The sequence below is a fragment of the Poecilia reticulata genome, chromosome 19 (assembly GCF_904066995.2).
Source record: "Poecilia reticulata chromosome 19, P_reticulata-male-v2, whole genome shotgun sequence".
Taxonomy (NCBI): Eukaryota; Metazoa; Chordata; class Actinopteri; order Cyprinodontiformes; family Poeciliidae; genus Poecilia; species Poecilia reticulata.
The window spans coordinates 12516634-12541657 of record NC_088848.1 but is presented as its reverse complement, the minus strand read 5'-3'; the positions used below and the strand labels follow the sequence as shown (position 1 = coordinate 12541657).

The window sequence follows — 25024 nt, the reverse complement described above, 5'->3', positions numbered from 1 at the left end:
GGTTTGGGATTGTTGTGCAGGAAATTCTCATTTAAATGTACTTTTGTTAAGATCTTTTGAAATAATATTGTGTATTTGCTTTTAATTGTCTGCGTAAATTAATGTAAATGTATCTTTTTTTGTCTTTTTTAACTAAGCTTCGATCTAAAGTTTCCTTTTTATGCTATTAATGCTTTCTCTGTTAAGAACTTTGTGATTGTTATCTGTGAAATCTGGGTTATATTTCAAATTTACTGAAGTTTGTAGGATCAGGGAACCTTATAGCTATTTAGTTTACTTTAAACTCTTATGTAAATCAATATATTCTAGAGTCAAATATAAGCCTAGCCAAGATTGGCCCATGCACACAATAATAAAAATAATTAAAGCTCCGCGGAGCCTCAAGCGGCCCGAGCAGCCAAGCGCCGCTCCGGCCTATAGCCACCGCAGGGATCCAGCACCGCGGCCCGCCTGCCACCGCGTACCCTGTAGCACAGTTGAGGCACGCGTCCGCCAGGCAGTTCGCACCGTTGAGTTCGGCATGGTTCCCTGGCAACACACCACAAATTTGGTGCAGATCGGTAGATGTAGAGAGGAGATATTGATGATGGGATAATCTAGGGTTCGCGGTAGAGTAAAATTACAATTCAAACCTGTTGGGCTCTTTAGCATTGAGCACAGGTGAAACGTATCCAGTTTGGTGCCAATCGGAAGTTGCGTGAGTGATTCAGAGACATTTGCATGCATATGGCAATGGGCAGCCAGGTTGCCACGCCCCCATGAGTCAGAGTTCATCCTCACAGTTCATCATCAGCTCATATTATGTCAGGTGGTAGAAGATTAATTCCATATGTATTACTCAGTAAACATAAGACATACAGTAGAAAAAACAGCTGAATTCCTGTTAAAAGTGGGCGGAGCTAAGGTTACGTCATCATCTGACCATGAGAATGTAATGAGCATTGGTCAGTAGTGAGACATAGGAAGTCTGAAGCAGCTGTGACCTTGTATGTTCAAGTTATTTAACTCTGATGTTTTATGGCGAATAGTCAAAGTTTGGCACTTAGCCACGCCCACATGCTTTGACATACAAAACTTCCTGTGGTCGTGGGCCCACAGGGATCAAACCTAGTGAGTTTGGTGAAGCTGGGCTTTAAACTGTGGAATTCAAGGACAAACGTAAGGAGACGGCGTTAAAGGTCACTTCGCCACGCCACCACGCCCACCTGCTGCATCCAAACCAAACGGGGTTGGAAACCCTAATACACCAACATGTCTTCTGTCTGTGGACACAGTTTCATGTTGATTAGGTGAAAGGGGTCAGATAGTGAACGTTCGCAGTAAAACATGACACTTCCTGTTCTAAGGGGGCGTGGCTTAGGTAATCTAAAAATTTCACAACTGGGTGTCGTAGGTCATCCAAAGGTGATCACACACAGAAAGTTTGGTGGCTCTGTGAGTTTATTTGTAAGAGATATAACAGTTTATTACATTCTGGCGAGTCGGTGAACTTTGACCCCTGATACGACCGCTTCAGCATGCTCGAAAACTCACGAATTTGATAACTTTGAATCGGCCATGCCTTATGATCAATCTGACCGAGTTTGAAGCCGATCGATCGAAATCCCTAGGAGGAGTTCGATCTAATGCGACGTGTGTAAACGGCCAAAATGGGCTCAAAATCGGAAGTTCAATCCAAAATGGCCGACTTCCTAGGATAGTTGCACTATGACATTAATTGTAAATTCAGAGTGTCTTGGGGAGCTCTACAACTGTACCAAATTTCAAGTCTCTACGATAAAGTAAGTGAATAGGAAAGGGTCTTTTGAAAGTTGCTAGGGGGCGCCCTTGAGCCGTTTCTCATGCGATTTTTGCGAGGACCTTAAAATACGTAAATTTCACACGGGCTCTATGCACCCGCCAAGTTTGGTGAGTTTTTGAATATGATAAAGCCCCCAAAAAGCCAATTTATTTTACGTTAGAATCATAATAATAAACAGCACGATTACAATAGGCCTTCGCAGCGCTTAGCTGCTCGGGCCTAAAAATAACATATTTTGAATACACAACTTAACAGTAGAAGAGACTTGTGACCCTGACTACAGGCTGAGTGTAAAAGTCAGTAGTCAGGCAAACAAAAGTGTAGAAACGAAACAAACCACATTATTCGTCAATCTACTGTTTTTATCTACTTGTATCTTTATGATGATAAAGCATAATGTTTTCCAAATATATTGACATTGATCTTACACAAACTATTTCGAGATACCCAGTGGGGTTCTTAACCTCAGGGTCCACTGGTATAAAGAGTCTCTTCAACTTATTGCCATTAAGATGGTTAAGTTTTCAAAATGACTCTAACACAGTGGTTCTTAACCTGGGTTCGATCGAACCACAGGGGTTCGATGAGTCGGTCTCAGAGGTTCGGCGGAGCCTCTGCCGCGGAGGTAAAGACATACTTGTGTAAAGTCGTGATGACGCGCCGCTTTGCCGTCACTTGCTCCAGAGGATCACACTACATTGCTTAGCCAATCAGAGCTGCGGAGGAGCACTGATTGAAGGAGTTCCACTCTCAGCATGGATTTGAACTTGTGTCTTTATTTACTTCAGCAAAGCTCACAGTTTTTAGTCTGATCTTTTCGGACTTGCTACTGCCTCTAGTGGCGTGGGGGTGGTAACACAGCTAATATAATTACATTACTAAATCAGAATACCGCAAAATCTTTGCTATTTATTATTAATTTTTCATTCTCTTCAGAATGTAGAGCTAATTAAAAGACCTTAAAGTGGTTCCAGTTTCTCTCGATGGCCAACCTGTTGAAACTGTGGCAAATTTGGGTCGTTCCTGGACAGTCAGCTCAACTTTGCTGAAAACACTGACTATATTTTGAAGAACTTTTCTCAGAGACTCTACCTTTTAAGAAGACTTAGTGATCTTGGGGTGACCCAACTACAGTCTAGTTGGGTCACCAACTAGAGTGACCCAACTAAACTCTAGTTGGGTCACCCCTAAGTCTTGAATTTTGAAAAAAAAAAAAACATATTTCATTTATCACTAAAGAAGGGTTCAGTGAATGCGCATATAAAACGGTACCTCAAAAAAGGTTAAGAACCACTGCTCTAACAGCATTCATGGAAGCATGGAAGCTTTTTTTTTCCTATAAAACTGGATAACATAAGAACATTAAGACCCAAATGTCTGAAATTGTGCTACCTGGCAAAGAACCCACGCATGCATAGGAAGAACATCTAAACTTTATGTAAAAAGACGGCGGGCCGGGATTCAAACCCAGGTCTTTCAGGCTGCTAAATGTGCCACTGTCCAGCCCAACCTAAAATCTTTGTGCATATAAAGTCAAATCAAAATATAAAAACAAAAAGTGTTGCACAAAAAGAAAAGTTAGCAAAGAAGGGCCTTGGTTGAACATACTGTATAAATAAGTTTGATTTGCGTGTGAGAAAACGATTTTGTTCAATTTCTTCTAAATTCATAACCACTGTGTAGCGCTGAATGGGTATCAGCGAATCATTAACTGGCTTCTTTGCCACCAACTGACAAATGATGTCCAATCAGGGTCTCACGCCTGGACTAATCACAGGCGCAGCCTGCAGCTCCAACCATCAATTCAAGCTAGTCCGTATGAGCCAGAGAGGCAGAACGTAATTCTCATGTTCATGTTTAAGAACAGTCTTGTTAGAATATTTAAGTTCTTGCAGAAAAAGAAATACCGTCCTTTGATGGATAAAACAATTTCTCAGCATCACTGTCATAATAAATGAGATTTTCTGTGAACTTAAACATCAAGAAGACATTAGTAATTATTTTCCTTTTTTGGAACTAAAGCACTGAAAAATTAAAAGCAAAATTTGGGGGCTGCTTTTTCTTATCAGATTCCATGAAACATGTTGGTACGAAATGACCTAATTTTCCCTCAGAGACCCTTAATATTTCTTTTCATTAATATTCTCTTTGATCTCTACCCGAGCAGCTATTTTTACACAGCTTCACTCCTCTCCGGGACAAAATTATTGTTATCGCTGTTTTGCACTTTAGAGAAGGTCATGCGAAAGGTTTTAATGTGTCCGTGACCTTCGTGGAATTCGCAGACTAAAATTTAACTCTAGGTTTTTAAATTTGTGATCTCCAGGTGCACAAAACTGGATTTCAGAGAACAGTTTTTAAGGAACTGAATAAAATTTTTTATTTTTTTTCTGTGGTGGTGAGCTGAAATGATGACATTTTTTTTTTTTTAAAGAAAAGGTTATACTAAAATCTTTAGTCTGCTCATTCAGGTGATTTATTCAGGTAACTTCATTATTTGTATATCGGGATTGACTTGTTTGTGGGACTACGCAATAGAGGGATGAATTGAATCATTGAATTTTTGTCCTCTGATCTTATTATTGTTCATTGACTGTTGCAGTCATCTGCTTCTGCAGAGCTCACTCAATGCCCCCCCCCCCCCAATATTTCAATCATGTTTGGATTTTGAATGGCCAGTTAAAACAGCTTGATTCATTTCTTTTTTGGCTATTGTGCTGTAGATTAGCTGCTGTGTTTGGCATCATTGTTTGGCCTCATATTTCCCTGCAGAATGCGTTAGTGTAGACAGATCCTGCCTTCAGTTTTTGGTACGGCACTTTCATTCAGTGACTTCTAAATAAATGGTAATTAATCAGAATTTGAAGATGTAGACAAGACAAGGAGACCAAGAAGAAGAATGCCAGGTGGTAACTCTGGAAGAGTTGCAGGGAATCACAGGTCAGATGGGCAAAATTCTTCACAGGACAATTCACTTTACCAATCTGGGATTTTTAAAAGAGTGGAAAAAAAGAAGATTGTTGAATTGACCATAAAAAAAAGTATTGCACTTTACCAGAAGCCATAGACAGCAGAGGAAACATGTGCTCTAATTAGACTCCTCATTTTGTTGCTATCTGTGTTCGGAGATGGGTGGTACTGGTTACATTTAGTTGAGTAACGTTTTTGGGGAAAGCATTTTCTAGGACTAGTTTTACTGCACTGCACATTTTACTGTTGTTTTAGTAATATAGGAACTATTGATACTGTTGCTTGAGTTAGTTTTTTGCAACCGTTTTATTTTTCGCAACCATTTTATTCAAAGTTTATGTCATTATTACTATTTCTTTGGTATTGACACATAACATGGATATTTTTATTTGAAAGCTAAATGTTTGCTTATGTATTTATATTAAATTAAAAGCCCATTTACTGTCCCCATTGCCCTCCATAAAATCACTACATGAAATCTCAACATTGTAATGTGAGAAAATGTAAACATTTTCAATGGGTATTGAATATCAGTTAGTGTTTAATAACTAGCAGGCTGAGAAATATTACTTACTGAAGTGCTTAGTGGAAGAGATTAATTAAATCAACATGGTGACTGTTTCATGCAGGGAGAGCACATCAAAATAGTATAGGATATAAATATATCTGAGGGTTTTTTCTAATGAATTATCTCTGGTGCAGATGGCATTATTAACACATGGTGTTTGCACCTTATCTGGATTGGTGGAGAAAATTATGTAATTTCTTACAGGTGCTATGTACATGTACAAGAAACATGAAAAAAGAAACAGTGATTTCTTTGTACTTTATAATAAGGCTGGTTATAAATGCAAGAAATATGCACATGTGAGGGTGTCAGAAATTACTGCAGTGGTATCATTTTGGGCTCCCTTTCTCAGACGTTTCACCAAAAAAGAAATGTGCTTACATGCCCACAGTCAGTGCAGCACAGTTGCAGAAAGGATAAATAGACCCATTTTTAGATTATAAATATCTCAACTCACTATATCAATATGGCGACGGAGAGACTCGATGAATATTCAGAGATGCAACAGGAGAAAGTGGAAAGTGAGAGATTTCAAAATACCATCATATAGCAATAGAAATGCAACAGTAATGGTGGCACAAAAGGTACCGTGCTGCTGAAGTGATTTTGGCATTTGAACATAGATTTTGAGCCCCATCTTCCCAAAGTGCCCTCTAGCTATTTTATAGTTTAATCGGGGTGTTTGAAGATGGCCTTATCTCATTCTGTAACAACTCCCATTGCCCTCAGAATTCACATTAATATTTTTTTGGGCACAGATCATCATCTAATTACCAGTAGCAAAGAACAGCTGGAAGGTACATCCATTAGAAGAGCTAATGAGCCAATGGTAATAAAAGCACTGAGTAAGATATAGACATCATGCAGACATAGGATATTCCTTATTAGCCTAATAGAATCAGTCCTATTTGACTGTCTGTCCCCCGAAAAAAAAGAAAGAAAAACGTGGAACAATTAAAGAAATGAAACAATTCTACAATGTGTTGTTTTAAATGTATATGTACAAACATTTTTTTTTTCACTTAGCAAGTTGCAGTGAAACCACACACATCCCAGCCATCTACAGTCTGAACAGCTTGAGAATAAACAAACTCCTTAAAATCTTCTTCCTAGTCCTGAGTGGTTTTTCTACAACATAATCACAGTTCTATTGCCACAGTTTAAATGATAAATAAATATTTTATTTATCATTTAGTGGTTGCCAAGGAAGTTTTAGTTGAATATTAATCTTCATTAAACTCATCCAGGAAAGAATCAGCACATTGTCTTAAAGTCTGCTGAAAAATATAACTACTTGAGATGCATTAGGTGGAATATCTTTTGATCAGCTTTGATTTTTACTGCTGCAGACCAGGCCCAGCGGCATGGGCGGGCATTGGGGGGATCAAATGTGCCCGCCCTGAACTGGAAGCTATTGTTTTGGGGGGGGGGTTATTTTTTTGTTTTGTTTTGTTTTGTTTTTTGTTTTACCTCAGAGTAGCCGCCTTTCTATTTTTATCTCCATTTTTCAGTCATACAATTCCACTGTTCTAACTTTGTGGAAATGATCCAAATGTTTCTGAATCCCGACAATAAGATTAAAGTTACAGGTTAACATTAGGTTCAATGTGGTAACATTTACGTTTAGATTAAAGTTATGTACTATAATTAGATATTCCAGCTCTAATCCCCTTATCCATTTAATTATTCAGGCTTACTCGAAGCTTATTTGGCATTTGACAGTTATTAAATCAAATAAACCTTTGATCTCGAATAGTTCCTGATTGTGAACTTCTGTTCAGAGTGGAAGGTTTACAGTATGTCTACTTAAAATGGATGAGTTAGAGAATAATTTTATTTTTAAAAATGTACTATTTTGGCTATTGATATCTTTGGTGTCCAATCAGTTCATCTGAAATATCTGAGAGATAAATGACAACTTTTTAATGACAAATTCTGTCTTGTATTCCTCTTTTAGACCTCAGTTTTGATATCTAGTGACAAATATATAGTGAAGCAATGCGTGAAGAATCAGGCAGAAACCAACAAAAAACAACATCTCTGCAAGTTTTTTTTTTTTTTTTTAAATAAGCATCTTCATCTCTCCCTAAAGGTAGAACCTAACCATAATAAATATTAAAAATAACGCATTTGTGGATATCCAATGTCTGATCTTTTCAAATGTGACCTGAATTTGAATGACTCGGTCGCTTTCATCCGACCTGAACGTTATTGATGCGTTCAGGTATCAATGCATTCTGATACGGGCAAGAAAAACAACATTCATGGCGGACCATAATGAGAATTAAGGTGATAATCTGCTGGCTGCGGTCTGCCAGCAACTTAAAAATCGTAAGATATGCTCCACCATTAGCTTCCACATTTATGGCAGTTGGCAAAGCACTGAGCACGCTCTCTGTGTGCTCAGTGTTATGAACATTATTGTGCCCTAAACATCTCAAGCTAAAAATGAAGAGCATAGATGACCAACACAGAATTGCCGACTGCTTGACACTATTTTTCTTATCTTATAATTTTCCCCCCCCACCCCCTCCCCCAAAAAATTGTTTCTTCAGCACCCTAACCATAACCCACACATCCAAAAAAAAGCTGAACAATTGTTTTAGGGTGCAAATGTAAGATCAGTTTCCAATTAGGTGCAATTATGATCTTAATGACTCTACCTGTGGGTTGAATTTGTATGAAGAGATGAGTACATGCACATGGCCCACGCTGAGCCAACAGAGGCCAGGAAATAATAACTGGCTTATCAGGACCTGCTGCTGGCCAAGGCTTACGCTGTGTGTGCCGAGTAGATCCGGCTAGAGCAATAAGGTAGAGCGGATGAGAGACAGCAGACATGCTGACATTGCCACTGCTTGCTGCCAGGTGTATATGTGTGTGTGTTTTAACATTTCTCACCTTGTAAGCCCCCTTTTTCTAACAAACTCTACTTTGTGACGACACACTGCTCCTTATGGGGCCCAAAGCCCAGGCTTAGACATAAATGCAGTTTCTATGAATAGAAGTCAACACAATGTCCTCAGTATAGCTATCCTATTTAGGACCATTACTGGCATATTTACTAATGTTTATGGACCAAAATCCAATCATAATACGATGGACCACCTTGTTTATGTCTAGGAGTTAGGTCCAGAGGTATAGTGTGAATTAGGTTTTGGTTAAGATTATGGATAGGAATAAACCAGTAATTGTTACAGTTAGAGAACATGTCTAGGTTAGGTATAAATGCAGTTACTAAAGTGAGTGGAAGTCAATGCACAGTCCTAGTATGGTCGGGAATACACACTTGTCTGTGTGTGATGGGAAGTACGTGCTGATTATAAAAGAGCAGGTGGAAACTGATGACTACGCAGGCCCCAACTGACAGCAAGTGAGGACAGCACTATGACGTGGTACAGAGGACATGATGAGAATGGTTTACTGTGGAGAGACAGAGTTAAATAAGAGCTGAACTCCCTAATGGAAGTGTTACTCTAAGTAAGAGATGGACCAGATTGTTATTAATGCACCAAAATGAATTGTAAAATTTGTAAAAAAAAAAAAAAAAAATGTCTACTGCAATAAATGCTGCCTTTTTTAATATATATAAATATAGTTGGATAATGTGATATGCTAATTGTTAACCAATTCAACTTCCTATTTTGAAAGGCGATATCTGAATAAATTTTAACTTATTTGGCATGTTTTATTTTTTTTACTTGGTTTTTCTTTATTTTTGTTATATTTTAGTAACAAAAACTAAACTTTTTTTTACAAAAATTCATAAACTTTAAGAAACTTAAAAAACCAAAGAATATAGGGATATAAAAGTCAGCTTCCTTTTGGGGGGTATTTTATTGCTCTTTTTTGTTTTCTTCTCACCTTTCTTCCTTTTAAAAGAGTAAATTGATAAAATATTACTTCTGCACGGATTTGGTTTAAGAAATACTAAATTAAATTAAATTTTAAATTTTTGCATTCATTTGCTGCCTCATTTTGTAGCAGCATCTCAAAATGAGGGGTTTTAATTAATCTCATTATTAAGATGCACTAAAAGAAAAAAAATTATCCATAAAGTTATCTTTCCAAAAAGTCTTTCTTTCTCTCTTCCTTAACTTTTTGTCTCTTATGAAATCCTCTGTTGCTTCTCCGAAGCCTTCAGTAGATCTTCATTCTACGGCACAGAGATTAACTGTCACAAAGTCAGAATACGGGATGGATGGTCCTGTCCAGAAGCCTTTAGGCTGAGATTGGTGGGAAAGGTGAAAGAAACACCTGGGGACAACAAGTAGAACAAATGACAGCATGGTCAGAGTAGAACAGGTGTCATAGTGTCTGGAGCTTTAATGAGTACTGAGTATCCACCCTGCAGTAAACAGCACTCAGAGCAATCTTGGTTTCGGGGAATATCAGGTAGACATCTTTATTTAGAGCAGGGGCTGATTCAAGCAGTTTTAAATTCAATTACGTTCCATTATTTTCATTTTCACTTTTCATTATTTTAATACAAAATTGTCTTCAGTTTTTGCATGAGGCATATTTATGTGTGTGTTGCTGCTGCACTAAATGTATACGCATGGTGGCTGCTGAACATATCCCTTTCTCGAGCAGAAGCAGCTTGAAAGTGCTTTGTAAAAGAGACAAAAGCGACGCGTAAAAGAGAGCAAACATAAGCCCTGCTCAAAATAAGTTGGCTCGACTCTCCCGTAGCAGTTTCTCTTCATCTTTCCGAACTGAAATCCTCCTGAATGCGGTCCATTAAAGGCAATTAGATAAATAGAAAGATAGACATTTATTGTCATTTGTCTGCCAAGGAAATACAATGAGTTTTTGTTGGCAGTAGCATGTCAGACAACAAAAGCACAATGCAAAATTGCTCAAAGTATGACAATTACTATTCACAGTTACGCCACAAATCTCTGCCACAGAGGTGGAATGTTTTAAAGACAACATTTGCAATGTGTGGAAAGCTCTTCTTTCTCCTCGGTTTTTTTCCTCCCTTCAGTGTCCTTGTTTTCTGATTGAGCAGGTCTGACCAGTGGGGGAGTTGTGACAAAAAACACCTCTGATTTCTCAGACGAGCCGTTTGCGGCTCTGCACAAGTCTTTGAATGTGCTAATCGGGAACCTCACAGTAAATTTCCTCAACAGTTTGCTTGGCCACACTGACAAATCCGAGTACGTTCGCAATTGACATTCAGTCAGTGTAAACTTGCAGGCTTTCTAATAATCTCCCCTCATCCGCACATGTACTTGAGGTTTGCCTCTGATAAGGCAGCTGAAAAAGGAATCAATATTTGACTGATCAATCTGCTCAATAACCAGGGAGAGATAAGGGTAAGCAACGCAGCGGAGAGGATTTTGAAGTACCTTCCTATTGCTTTTCTAATGAAACTTAGACATGGCTTCAATTACACAAATCTCACATTAATTTCATTGCTCATTATCGCAGTAAGAGGCTTTCTGCAGTGAGCAACAACTTTTCTATATGCCTTAAATGAAAAAAAAACAAAAAAAACCACCAACTCATATTCTCTATTTGTTAATTGATGTTAAATGTGGATTTTAAAAAGATATGGATGGAAAGGTAAGACATTTTAAGTGATCTTTGACCAATTCTCACCCATATGATGGATAAAAGGATGATTAATAATTGGGCCACCTCCTGAATTAATCACTAGACCTCAGATAGCTACTGAAATTCCATCAACTTCACTTCATGCATCCACTAAAACTCAAAAAGGATCCCCAAGTTAACATGATTTTTGTTCCCTGTATGCCTTTTTAATAAGCCCGAGCACAGCTACAAAGTACGATCATCCTTCAGCCCGAGGCGATGCATTTTTATTCCAATTACTTCTTTCACACACAAAAAGGGAATCATGGTTTTAGGGAACTATTTTAACACCAGGTGCGTCCCCCCCCCCCAAAAAAAAAGAGGACCTCAAAAGAGATTTTGGGGCTGTATGAATTTACCAACAGTCTGAAGCTGCATAAATGAATCAACGCTGCCTGGGGCAGCGCTCATTGAATCCAGCTCTCTTCAGAGGTGAGAGTGTAATGTGAAATTACACGTTAGCAGGCAACAGAAAGTTTACTTTAGTGGGGAATTTAAAATAAAGTAGAAGAAATGTACATTCCTTTGTGAATCTCTGCTTGTCTGAGTGACTTTGACAGAGTCTGGTGCTAAATTGTATAATGGTTATTGATATTTATGACAAAATGCAAATTCCTAGGCATTCCTGTGAGCACCCAAAAAAGAAATCAGCTCTGCGAACACCCTGCTTTCACAACGGATAATGATACCGATAGCTCTGATTCCTTTGCACACAGCGTCTCCCAACGTTGCAAGTGAGAACGAGTGGCCAAATTGGCGGCATTTTGCTGCCCTCTACTGTAGGAAAATAAGAACTGCAACAAAGCGAACACATTTCAGGTCAGGCTGGGCTTCAACAAAGGAGCAAAGGAGCATAACGCTAGTCCCAATAGAAGGAAATAAAGGAAACATGCAGATGTTCATAAATAAATGGTGTATGTTTTTTTAAATCATATTTTGTAAAAAATGTATCTGATCACTATGCATACTTTATGATTGAAAATATACACTGGATATCATTCATCTCTCCAGCTGGAGTCAATCTCCAGCAGTCAATGGACGAGAGGCGGGGTACACCCAGGACAGGTCGCCAGACAGCACTATTTATACAATTTATACCATTTATACAATTAAAACTATGCATGTATTCATAGTTGGGAATCAAACACAGGGCAACATTGAGGACAAGCCTCTGCATATGGGGCACTTGCTCTGCCTCTACACCAAGCAGCGCCCCTGTTTCCCTTTAACTCTTACAGAAAAGAGCTTATGTTGTAGCATTGATCCACCTCAGAGGCATTCCTTCCCTTTACAGTTCTCAAAACCTTTTCTGTTTATCCTCTCAGTTAATAAGATTCCTAAAATGTTGATCCATCTGTCCATCTAATTCACTCTCCACATTCAATTAACTGACAAGTTATGAGACTGAAATGAAAAGAAGCTTTGTATACTAATATGTCGTAAGGTAGTTGAGATTCACACAGCATAAAGTGAATGTGAAAGAGTTGCCTCATCTTCAGCCTTGATTGACACGAAGCTTGTGAAATTTTAAAAGATTGAGCAAAACATGTCCAGGAGGACGAGCATAGAGAGGTTTGGTCTGTGAGCACCGACAGACAGGCACTAAGTATCCGTTAATTAGAACACCTGGGATTATTAGAACACATGTCTGATACCATGTCTAAATGGTATCAGACATGTTTCTCAAATTCCATGTTCTTTGAGTGTTAAACATCATAAAAAACTAACTGAAAAGAAAAACAGGACAGGGAAAAACAGCAATGGGTCCCTTTTTTATATTGCTATCTTCTGAGTCACAAAAATCCTCTAAAATAAAATCTATGTGCACAAAATTACAAAGCCAAACATCCCCCTAAACAAGACACAATATAATAAATTTAGCTCCATTGAGCTTACCAGACAATATCGCAGAACTGGCTCATTAACTACAAGATACTGCTAGAGAAATGCACTTTTTCCTTTCAGTTTTTGGAGATAATAAATGAGAGTACCCTTGGAGTGAAAATGTATATACCCAAAGGCTTTTTACTGGAGCAGCATTTAGATTTATCTATTTGGACCGGAAGGTGTAATTGAACTCATAAGTCAACAAGACCATGATAATGTGCTCAGTGTAGGAGGTAGATGTTGGATTTATTTTTTTCTCTCTCTCTCTCTTTCCAAAAGCTGATTTGCTGTTCATCGTTATCTTAAAATATACAATTCAAATAATAAATCACAGAAAAAACGTTCATGTACACGTTCGATCATTTTTTAATCTTGACGGTGACTTTTCTGCAAACTTTAGTGTTGTTGTGGTTCTCTTGCTACTGCAAGATTAGTCTGGAAAGACTATTTTAACACCTATTAAAAGAAAGTACATCCTATGTCAGTTTTTTTTTTATTTTACATGTGCGAAACATATAATAATAAATTATTTGATATTTATCAAGTTGTAAACTATTTCAAATTGAACTATACAGCAACTTCCATTTTTATTAAAGAGAGAGGAAACGGTGTGTGTGGGGACAAAACTAGTGTACATCCTTGCTGCTTCTATAGAAACTAGAAGAGAAAAAATATCAACTAATGCAGCGGCATTTTTAACAAAATGTTTCTGTGTTTGAAGACAGCCAAAGGTGAGACTATATGTTTGGCAACTGAAGGTTGGCCCAGACTGCCTCGTCATCAACATCTTCTAAATGAGAAATTGCTCCTAATGTTTTACCTGGTGAAATAAAGTTTGAACTAACTAACAGCACAATATTTTTTTAATTGATCAGTAGTAAGTCTACATCAGCATGGAAACAAATGTCTGCTAAGTTATATGGAATCAAACAAAGTGGTGAGAATAGTGGGCCAGAATGCCTTCACATTTAATGTGCGATGCTAGACGGATAAATCAGACTATTGACAAAACAAACAGTTGAATCATGAGATGTACTTAAAGTTTTACAAGTGGGTTTTTTTACTAGTTAAATATTGACAGCATGGAATGTGTTCTATAAATTTGTTCTTGATGTTAAATTTAAACCCTGAACTCTGCTGTAATTTTTTACCCCTGACTTGCCTGCTGTGTTTTGACTTTCTGATGCTGTTTGTTCTTTAATGAACTTCTGGAGCTGCTTTTTTGTTGAGATAAAATTACAGATAAGTGTAAGGAAATACACATAAGGAAATACTATTGCTAGGCTATGTCCTATATTTCTGTTCAAAGAATTGAAAAGTAATGAATGGAATGAAGAATAAAGAAACACTATCCTTCTTAAAATGGCCTTATGAACTACATTCTTTACATATACAAAAATTTGCATACATTTCCAGATGATTGGTATATGAGGAGTGCCTTGCTAAAAAAATCTATAAATGGAATTGCACTAGTTTGATAATTGAAAATATTAACTCTTCAGGGTGATATTTTAAAACAATGCTACCCAATTTTAGTCATCAGTGTAGCCAGAAAAAGTGCTTTAGTTCTTGCATAGTAACAATCTGTCACAAAAATTCATTTCCGTTTTAAACTTATTGATTGAAAGGGTGTTTGAGCTCTATGTTCGTCTTTTTCAGGCTTCTGGACAAAAAAAACACAAATTGTCACTTGAATTTTTTGAGTAAATAAATAAATAAAGTGCTCAACAGAAATGCTGTAGTTTGTTGTACCGTGGTAGTCAGCTTGAATAAAAATAAAACACTGCGTTTTATTGTTAACAGAAACGATACAACGAAATTGTTAGTTCGCTTTTGAATATTTTTGGTGTCTGGCGCTTGCCATACGGAGATATAAAATGTTGTTGAACCGGAAGTCCCGCCCCTTTTCGTCCCCTCACTGGCTGACTGAGTGAGTTTTACGTTCACACACGGACAAATTTACCGAATAAATCTTCATCCATCCTCTTTTTCAATCATACCCTCCAATTTCTAACTTACGGAATTGAATTATATAGTCTTTTATTATAATCGTGGTGTACACATTTTATTCTTAAGGCTATTTTTCTCTGTAATCTGATTGTTGGATTTATCTTTCCTTCCACAGGCTTCAGTCCGCTCACACGGCAACATGGTGAGGATATTTATCCTATTTAAACGCATAAATAGTATTGCTTATAAGGTTGTTAGCTATATTTTGTTACCTGTGGGTTCTTGGGATGCTTAAGTTTTGGTTTGGTGAGAAAATTATTTGGGCGTAAATGACATTAGCATTGGAAGTTAGCATTAGCAAGACGTAGCTCTTGGATCCACCAATGGGCCGTGCAGCATTTTAGTCACGTTTTCGCGCTTTTAAGCGCTTCGTATTGATGTTAATTATAATATTTATTTAGTAGCTAGAAGTTAGAGGTTTGGTCAAAGCTAGAAACATCAGTTAAATATGCTATTTGAACGCAGCAAGAAGTCCAAACATCACAGGCTGAAGTGTCGGTGATGCATTTCACAAACTTGCAAGAATAAAGGATGGACCAAGTGCTGGGTTTTGGATTTAAACAGAAACTTCAGTTCCACCGGTCCACTCACAAATGAACTCAATCAGTTCCGAGTCGGTGCTTCCAGATGTTTTGTTGTTGCTAATTTCTTTGTACCATTTGTTTGTAGCCTCGCAAGATCGAAGAAATCAAAGATTTCCTGCTGACAGCCAGGAGGAAGGATGCTAAGTGTAAGTTAACACTGCCAGCAACTTGCAGTAGATCGAGCTTATTATGTTTTTGTATGACAAAAACACTGCAATAGTTCCATGTCATAATTTAAGGCTTGCAAGACTGCAAGCTAAATGTCAAGTCAAGATGTTCCCTGTTGCTGCTGCTTTTAGTTAAATTTGTAAAAATGTAATGCGTCACTGATGCAGCCTCTTCGTTGAATCAAGAGACTGGCAACACAGACATTCACTCCAACCCAAAAAAGGTAGCAAGTGAAATAAATTAATTGAATATTTTTGATCAGGTCTGCTGCCTTGTCATTCTGCCACTAAAAATGCCTCTTATTGCAAAGTGGGTTTCTGCAGCATCCCAAAAAAATGTCTTATTAAAGAAAGGGCTTTTTTGTTCTTCACCAGGGGTTTTGATGGTTCTGTATAAGCCTCATGTTGTCTTTTGGTCTGGTTGTCAGTACATGCATGTTTGAATATGGCTCTAATGTAAAAGTGCTGAGAGAAAGTTATGATTAGCAAAGCGCCATTCCGTTAATCACTTGGCTGCAGAAGTTTGCATTCTTTTGCTTATTTGTATATATTACTGTTCTTGTGATGCTGAAAAATTAAATTCTTTTTCAGCTTTATATAATTGACTTATGAAGGTTTTGGGCCAAAACTGATAATTTCCAGGTTTTTATTTCTAAAATATTCCAAGCGTTTCACCTTTTGGTGAGAGCCAGTAGCATGTAATGAAACTGGTAAAGGATTAAGGATTGAAACCTTGAATATCAAGTTCGCAAGACCTTTTTGCAACTTTAACTGCAAGATTAATTGAAAAGTATTTCCATTTGTGCCGCTCAGCCGTCAAGATCAAGAAGAACAAGGACAACGTGAAGTTCAAGGTGCGCTGCAGCAGATACCTGTACACATTGGTCATCACAGATAAGGAGAAGGCAGAGAAGCTCAAACAGTCCCTGCCCCCAGGTCAGTAATAATGAAGGTATTTGGCAGCATGTCCTTGTCTTTTCACAAAGAAATCCCAGTTAGAATAAAAAAATTAACTCTGGCAGTATTGCGATTTATTTGTAGAAAGCTTTGGAAAATGTAACTGACTTCTTTAAAGAGGACGTGTTCAGTCAAACGTTTTTCCCCACCAGCTTGTTGAGAAACAATTCAAGAAATAAACATATGCTTTCTTACAAATTCTCTTAATACCCAACTAAGTAATGAGTTTCAGAACACAAACAAAAATTCATTGAGTTTATGGAAAAACTCATTATGTTCACTGGGCAGGAAAATAACCCAAAGTGTGGCACAATTTGTACCTTAAGTCAAGTTGGTGTTTTTTTTTTTTTTTTTCTTCACTAAAAATGCTTTAATGGTTCGGTGTCGTAAAACTAGTGACAGATTCAATTGGGGTAACTGGTGCAGTAGACATGTTACAATATAATTCAGTGGAACCCTGTAGTTTGAGTCAGCTGAAAGTCAAAGCAAAACAACCAGTTTTCAGAATAAAAGCAAATCTGAATAACCTCTGCGACTAACATTAATTATTTTAAGGAATACCATTTTTGTCGTAAAAATAGTATTTTTTTCTATCATTAATATTTATTGTCGTCCTTTTGACATTTACATTCCAAAAAGGACAAAACTTTGACATTGATTTTAGTATTGGATTTTAAACAGAGCCATACATCAAGAATCAGTCATCGCTGTGGTGGCTGTGTATGCAATGTTTTCAATTACAAAGGGATGTCTGGATTAAATATTTAGTGAGCTGTAATGTTTTTGTCATCCACTAGTACAAAAACATGATTTGTGTAAGAAGACTGGAAGATTCTATACCGTTTGAGTTTGAAAGTCTTTACTTTTACCAAACTACTAAATATTGGGTTTAAGAGTGCAAATATATGTGGATTAAAAATAAATCTGTGAAAGTGCAGGTTTCTTGCAGGTTCTTACTGTGCTTACAACAGATACAAATTAAACATTTCATGTTTATTTTTATTAAAAACATGTTTTCCAATCATCATCTTGAAGGGATTTGATGTCTGCAATTCAATTCAAATTATACCCAAGGTCTTGCCTGAAGATAGAAAGTACATGAAAGATTCACAACACGTGTAAACCAATATGTTGGATTAATCAGGTTTTAATAGGGTTATATTTTTTAATCCTTATTTGAAACCCCAGTTAAGTATTCATCAGAAGGCCTAGCAGAACCTTATTTTATTCGGACAAACAAAATCTAATTTTCCACTGCAGAAATTAGCCGCCATCTTGACATGGTCTATAGTTAAATATTTTCTAACCTTTTTTTTTTTTTCTTTTACAGGTCTGGCTGTCAAGGAGCTGAAGTAAATCCAAGATGTACAGATAATTGTAATAAAAATGGAAAAAAAAGATTACTTTGTGTGTTTTTTAAACTTTTCTGCCATACTTTTATGTTAAATATTTCCAGTCACAGTCATGCTAACAAGATTAAGGTGTTGAGTAGGAAACATTTTCAACATTTTACTATTGGTGTTTTTGTTAGACTTGTAGAGTAAATATTTGCATTTAAAAGTTTATATTCCTTAAAAGAAGGTGCAAGATGTATGCAAAAGACATCCTTATTGTTTTCAGACTTGAACTAAAATCACAGTATTTACAAATGTACCTCAAAGTACTCCATGGTCTGAGATGATACATTTATTACTGCTGCTGAATTTGAGTTTTAAGGTTTCTTACATTTTGATAAAGACTCAGTCAAAAATACAGAGTAGATCCCCTATGTTTAAAGTAAATGTGATCAATTCCGGACTAAATCTACTTTTCTGATCATAAATGGGCTTGTGATAAGTTATTAACTGGTGCATTGGTTTGGCTGGCTGCTCAACCTGCAGTTGACCGCTGAACATACATGCTGGTGGAAGATTGCAAACTTGTTGTGAAACAAGTTTTTGCAGCTTGATGCTTCCAGCTTATGTGAAGCACTGTTCACTTTTTCAGCAAGCTGGCGCATAGCCACAGGGTCCTTAGGATAAATGTTCCATACAGTCAAAAGGGATATTCTCTGGCCCTTTGCACCTTTTTAGAAAACTTTAAACTGTGGGATGATGCGATGGAAATATTTTGCCATGTTGGTATTGACTCTTGTTGGGGTCTTGATGCCTTTACAAATATCAAAACACTAAAATGTGCATTGTGTGTTGTCTGAGGCAATGCACAAACTAAGAACAATTTCTATTTACCAAAATTTCTGTTGAACAACATTTCGGTAAAAAGCCTGTTTCCTGATGTATAGTTAGTCTGGTTTTTGGGGTTCTAATAGCGGCTTGTTTTTTTCTGTGTAAACATTGCACAACTTTAGAAATAAGTTAATCCATTCAATCTTTTTCTACACTTGATTTTCATAAACTGAAAATTTTTGGTATCTGAACAATAGCATTGGAAAATCATGGGTTTCTGATTCTTTTCACCATGCCGCACCACCCCAAAATTCACCCTTACCAAGTATTTATGAATATATGTCTTTATGAATCTACCCCAAAAGAAAAGCTAACACGAATGAGTTTTTTATTCCATGTTACTTTTTAATCCATCATTTACTTCTGGCTCAGCAGGATCACAATAAATTGAAAAAAAATATTTTATGTTGGTTTTGGTATACCACCACGAAACTTTCAAGACACCCCATCTGACCTCCTTTGCCATAGCTTTCTGGAGGCGCCTCTCCTTGTAAGTATCTCATTTCACCGCTAGATGGCAGTGCAGCTACTAAATCCACATAAACAAATAAAGCGACCGTATAATGGCACAAAACAAATCCATGATAGTCTGATAACCGTTTAGCCGTGGGTTTAATATATAGTTATTTTCTAGAGATCAGGTCAATAACTCCTTGCAGAGACCGAAGTAAACGCGCTCCCGTGTCGCTTCTTGTCCCTCACTATCAGTGCGCGCTCCCGTTGCTGACAGTGCTGTTTGGAGCAGCTGTCGGTCGGATAGTGTGTGAAGATCCTCGGACAAGGAGACATGAGTGCAGAGTGACTGGATTCTTTTGAAAGGAAATTTTTAAGAAAATCCTCCCCGGGCTTCAGTTTACGTCACCCCTGCCGCCTGAGCTGGATTTGTGTTTTAGCCCATGTTTTCTTTATTCCCCTCTCTTCAGGCTGGAGTTGCTGGTTAAACTGAGCATGCTTATATCGTTGTCTTTGTTTCATGTGAGACTTGATTAAGATCTCGGGGCTGCAGACCAGACCGCCCGCTTCAAGGATTGAGAGAGAGGCTAATCATCCAGGCTGCAGCCCAACTTTTCTTTTTTTTTTTTTTTTTTTTTTTATATTCCCAGTCCGGTCAGGGATGTCTTTGACTCGAGTGGATTACATTGCGCCCTGGTGGACTTACTGGCTTCACAATTTCCCCCACATCAACCTTAGATTTCAGCCCACTGACAAGAGCTTCCAGCCGGAAGATGAGAACTACCAGCAGGTCAGTAGAGCAAAGACGAGATACAAGTGGGACTCAAAATATAGGTTGTGGGCATATCCTTGTGAGTGGGGTACACAACGCTTGAGTTTATAGGAGATTGTCATTAGATACAGAAAATGTATAGATTTTTCATACCTCTAACTTTTTCACAATGGTTAATTACAAACTCCTTAGTGTTTTACAGGTATTTAACATGACAGTCTAAGACAAAAGAGTGTTTAATTTTAAAATGGGAAGCAGTTGACACCTGGTTGTCAGTCTGAAAGTTGTGACATTTCCATCCATTGCCTGTAAGACATAATTTTCAAGTCTTACCTCAGATTTTCAACCTGATTAAGGTCTGAACTTTGACTGGACCATTTTAACACTTGAAGTGGCTTTGATTTAAAGCATTCTGTTTTAACCCTGCCCTGCTTGTGTGTCCCTGTTGACACACAAGCAGGGACACACAAGCATGTCAGTGTCAGTATTCCCATGACATGATGTTACTACCTTGTCTTGGTCTACTCTGTCCAGATGACTGTTTCACCTTTCCTGGGTCCCATAACTTATTGCAAAACCGCAAACATTTATTGTAGCTATTTGGTTGTTTATGGAGTAATCAATTAACAGTTGCCATGTGGACAAATTCTCCCACCCGATAATTGGATGATTAACTGAACCAGTTTGAATGAGAATCCTATTGCGCTCCTGTAGCTCCCTACTGTTCCTTTTTGAGTATGCAAGTAGAAATTAAACTTACCATTAATAACTGTAAAATTCCCCACAAAGTCTCTGAACTACCAGTATTCACATGAGGAAATCATCAAAGAGAGTGAATCATTTATTTTGTGATCTAGACCTAAAAACTAGTCATAAATTATGAGCTGCAAGCTTTGTGATCTCTCTTAAAGACCTTCTTATGGCATTTCACCACTAAAGAGCATTAAGCCATACTTGTGGGAAATGCTGCCAGGGGAGTTAAACTGATTCCCATCTCCACATGCTGTAGCAGGAATATTTCACACGCCCTTTATGTGGACTGGGATTGATTTTTGGATGAGTAAAGCTCAAACCATGAACATTTTTAGTCCCATGAATATTTAAATATATCTCTCTTTAATTTTCTTAAGGTTACAGCCCAGCTTCCTTTAGTGCGAGTAGTTTCATCCCGCTGAGAATAAGTGACATTTAAGTTGATTTCTGCAGAACGTTGGCTCAGGAGTCTCCAGAACTCGGGTTTTGTGGCCCTTCCAATGTTCAGACGTGTTCTTTTCTCAGATAGGTTCAAGGTTCCACATTTGCCATTAAAATGTATTTTCACAGGAATCAAAAAATAAACTGCACCAACTTAATCATAGTCTGCATGACAAAGCCACAGGAAATCAGCTCCTTACTCATCAGCTTCCTAAACCCACATATTCTGACACTATCAAGGCAGAACAGACCGCTTATATTTAGTCGCTGGTGATGTAAGGTGAATATAGCTAAGCCCTTTGTGGTGTGGGAAATAAATATGTGCCTTACATGTTGCACTAGACTAGACCAAAGAGTAGAGTGAAAGAGGACTTTGTCATTCAGGAAGTAAGTTTGCTTTAATGAACAAAATGTTATAATCCTAACTTTCAGAGCTGAGTGAGGTGAATTGGAAACCCGACTGGTCATTCTTCTAGTTTCTGCTTATAATGTATGAACTATGGTCTTGAATAGAAGACAACCCAGGCAGACTCCACCAGCCAGGAAATAAATTGTTTGTTTGATGGTCAGTTCAAAGCAAGCCTTCACTGGACATTCCAGTATCACACGCTGCAATGAATCTCTTACTCTTAACTCAGCGTTGGACATTATGTCTTGGATTTTTTAATTTGTTTATTTACTTTTTTTTAACTATAAAACTCAAATTCTTTTTATGGACTCACAACCCTGTGTTGAGTAAGGGTAGGACAGACTGCATATGATTTGTAAAGTAGACATTTACTTTTGAGTAATATGTACTTCTTTCTTATTTAACAAAATCTATACCTAAAATAAAATGGAATTTTCAGGCGCTATACAGTAAAGAAATTTCCCTTTTAGAATTGACTTACTACATAAATGAACTTTGTCATTGATAACTTTGAGGTGAACCTGTTTAACTTTGATGGCTGCTGTTTGGAATCTTTTCTCTTAAACTGCACATTGAGTTCTGAATAGCAAACATAATTGTATTGTTTCTTGTATTTGGCTGCAGTATAGTTCATTTTAGAATAAAGACTTTAAAGTTGTCACAGCTATGTTACTTTAGTGTTGAAGAATTCCCAAATGTTTGCACGCTAAATTTGTGTTTTCCCACAAACTCATTGGGTTTAGAGTCTGTTACTCAGTATCTTCGATTTAAAGCACTAAAGTAATGTTTTACCATCAGTCGGGAACCTAATATTTATTCGGTCTTATTAGGAATCGCAATAATTTATTTTCTGTTCTTCTCATATAAGCTCATCCAAATCGAATTTTTGTCTCTTTTGGTGTTTGCAGAATGAGACAGAGAAAGGAAACATGTTTTTTTTTTTTTTTTATCTTCTCTTGCTGCTAGTTTCAATTCTCGGATCCTCTGAGACTTGCACTCATGGCCATGGGGTGTCGGTGGGAAGGATGGTGTTTCTCAGCAGGTGAAAATTACTTCTTTGTGAAAAAAAAAAGCCATCCGAGTGCAGTCAGTCGCTTGGTTGGTGGGAAACCCCCAACTACTGTCTTTTCAAAGTCTATTTCACTTTCCTTCCCATCAAAACAATCTGGCTTCCTCTATCCATTTACTCATCTACATCGTAACTGTAGTTTCAACTTTCAACCTCCTTAGGGTTACCCTGAAATTTATGTGTGCATGGCACATTTTCAGCAAAAGGGCAATCCAAAGTGTTTTTTATGATTAAAACAAAATTTAAAAAAGCAAATGAGACAAAACAATATTGCAGTTTCAAAGCAAAAGAAAATGATTACAGGTTGAGAGGCACTCTACCGTCTGTGACGTTACAGTTGTTATTAATAAAAGGCAACTTTCAAAGTCTATTCTCTGAATCACAGGGAGCCAGTGTACGGACTTTAAAACTGGCATTATGTGCTCTACTTTCCTAGTTTTCGTGAGAACACAAGTAGCAGCGCCCTGGATCAGCTGCCACTGTCTGACCTGTGAAGACACTGTTGCAGTGATCAGTTTGCCTGAAGACAAACTTATGGATGAGTTTCTCTAGATCTTGCTGGGACATTAGTTCTTTAATACTTGCAATGTTCATAAGGTGACAGAAGGCTGACTTTGTTATTGTCTTTATGTGCCTCTGAAAGTTCAGGTCTTTGTAAATCACTATACACAATTTTTTTCTGTTCAGGTGAAGGAAGCTATTGCACGTCCTCTCACGGATTTGTTCTATGCATCTGCTCCGAATTTTAATGTGTTCATATTCACCTGGTGAAATTGAAGTCTAGCGCTGTGTACCACCTGCATGGTAACTTATCTTAGTCGTAGCAATCTGAGCTAGCAGGAGCATGTAGATATTGAATAAATGGAACAACAGTCACTTCAATAATATATCATGGACGAAAGTGTCGAATGCCGTGCTAAATGTCATGCAGAAGCAACGTTGGGGTTCTTTCACAGTCTGTATTTATGTGATTGTCATTGAACACTTTGACAAGGGCAGTCTACGTACTCTGATGAGCACAGAAGCCAGAAACCAAAAGACATCAAAGCGGTTGATCACTGTCGGAAAGCTATTTAAAACACACATTTTTTTTTTATAACACTTTGCTGATGAATGGAAGGTTAGAGATGGGCTTGTAATTTTGCAATGGTGCTAGATAGAAGGCTGAGGTTTATATACATTTCAGTAAAGTTAAAAACCCACAGCTCACAGGGGATCAGTGGACATATGAGCTGCTCTTTAAATGTGATTTAGTTTCAGCTTTTTGCAAAGAGGTAATAGAGACAAACTCTGTAACACGTATAGCTGTAAGTGAAACAAAAGGTTGTTCTGCAAAGTATTTACTCAGTTGGAACTGAATACAAACACATGCCACAGCTTCCAGATCGTTATTTGAAAAAAAATGTTGAAACCCATGCATAAATACCTTCTGCCCCACAGTTAAAACCTTTTCTCTGTTGTTTGATCACGAAGAATTCCTGTGCCATACCTGTCAAACTGTTTTGTTTTCATGATCTGACTTGTATCTTGTTTTTATGGTGTTCATAGCACTTTTCCGTTTTTCCCTGAAGTGACTGACTGTAGCCCAGATGAGTTTCCGCATTGTTTATTGGTAAAGAATTCAGTGTAATGGAGCCACATGTGAGCCTCAACTGACTTGTCTAATGTTGAGCTCATTCTATTGTACAAAAACTGCTGAGTGGAGGTTTGTTTGGCTGCCTCTGCGGATCGTATTGAGAAACTTGGCGATGGCTACAACCCAGGACACATGCTCTGTCAGAGGAATTGTAATTGGCCAATTGTGACGTTGGCAAAAAGTCCTGTCTTGGCTTCTTTCCATGAAATTTGAAGGAATTTCAGAGGTTGGGGTCCTCTACTGTTCTTTGTCTGAATTTCTGTGTGCATTGTGTGTGCGTGTGTGTGTGTGGTAGCAGTGATGTCAGTAACGTCTGCCTGAAAATTTTCTCTAATTTATGTCTTCTGACAATAATTAGGGTATTCCCTTTTTATCTAGTAGTTATATATGTGGGGGGATTTCATCCTGCTGACTTCTGAATAAAAAGCCACGTCTGAATAAAAAGCAGCTTTGTAACCAAACCACTCTCATACCATCACACAGGAACTGCTGTGTTAAGGGCTTACTTATTGTTCTCCATGTTGTAAGCTTGATTACTTAAAACCTAGATCCTGTTCCCTGACGGTAATCGTTTAGTGAAAATACCATGTTTCTTTCAGTCCTCCACCAGATCAGTCAGAGGTAGAAATATATGTTTCTGCTCCATCACTCCTAGTGCTGAAGCCTTGAGAATAGATAGAGGACAAAAACTGAAAAAAGCTTGTCCAAAAATAAAGAAAGAGGA

At 37.6% G+C, this 25024-nt stretch overlaps 2 protein-coding genes across 4 annotated transcripts in view; both read left to right on the top strand.

The window, feature by feature from the left end:
• rpl38 (ribosomal protein L38) overlaps nucleotides 1–17942 on the top strand; it is a 71428-nt gene extending 53486 nt beyond the window's left edge. Inside the window, exons 1-5 of one of the 2 annotated variants that reach the window (XM_008437266.2) lie at nucleotides 14662–14754; nucleotides 14950–14976; nucleotides 15504–15564; nucleotides 16399–16521; nucleotides 17873–17942. In XM_008437266.2, the coding sequence (XP_008435488.1) occupies nucleotides 14974–14976; nucleotides 15504–15564; nucleotides 16399–16521; nucleotides 17873–17898 (213 nt within the window). In that variant the 5' untranslated portion in view covers nucleotides 14662–14754; nucleotides 14950–14973 and the 3' untranslated portion in view covers nucleotides 17899–17942. Of the gene's footprint in view, nucleotides 1–14661; nucleotides 14755–14949; nucleotides 14977–15503; nucleotides 15565–16398; nucleotides 16522–17872 lie in introns of those variants that run through there. The other variant, XM_081600956.1, reaches the window with a different exon arrangement.
• A 118-nt stretch (nucleotides 17943–18060) lies between these two features.
• Nucleotides 18061–25024, top strand: part of ttyh2 (tweety family member 2) — a 61156-nt gene continuing 54192 nt past the window's right edge. For both annotated transcript variants that reach the window (XM_008437265.3, XM_008437264.3), the window contains exon 1: nucleotides 18061–20010. In XM_008437265.3, the coding sequence (XP_008435487.1) occupies nucleotides 19882–20010 (129 nt within the window). In that variant the 5' untranslated portion in view covers nucleotides 18061–19881. The remainder of the gene's footprint in view (nucleotides 20011–25024) is intronic.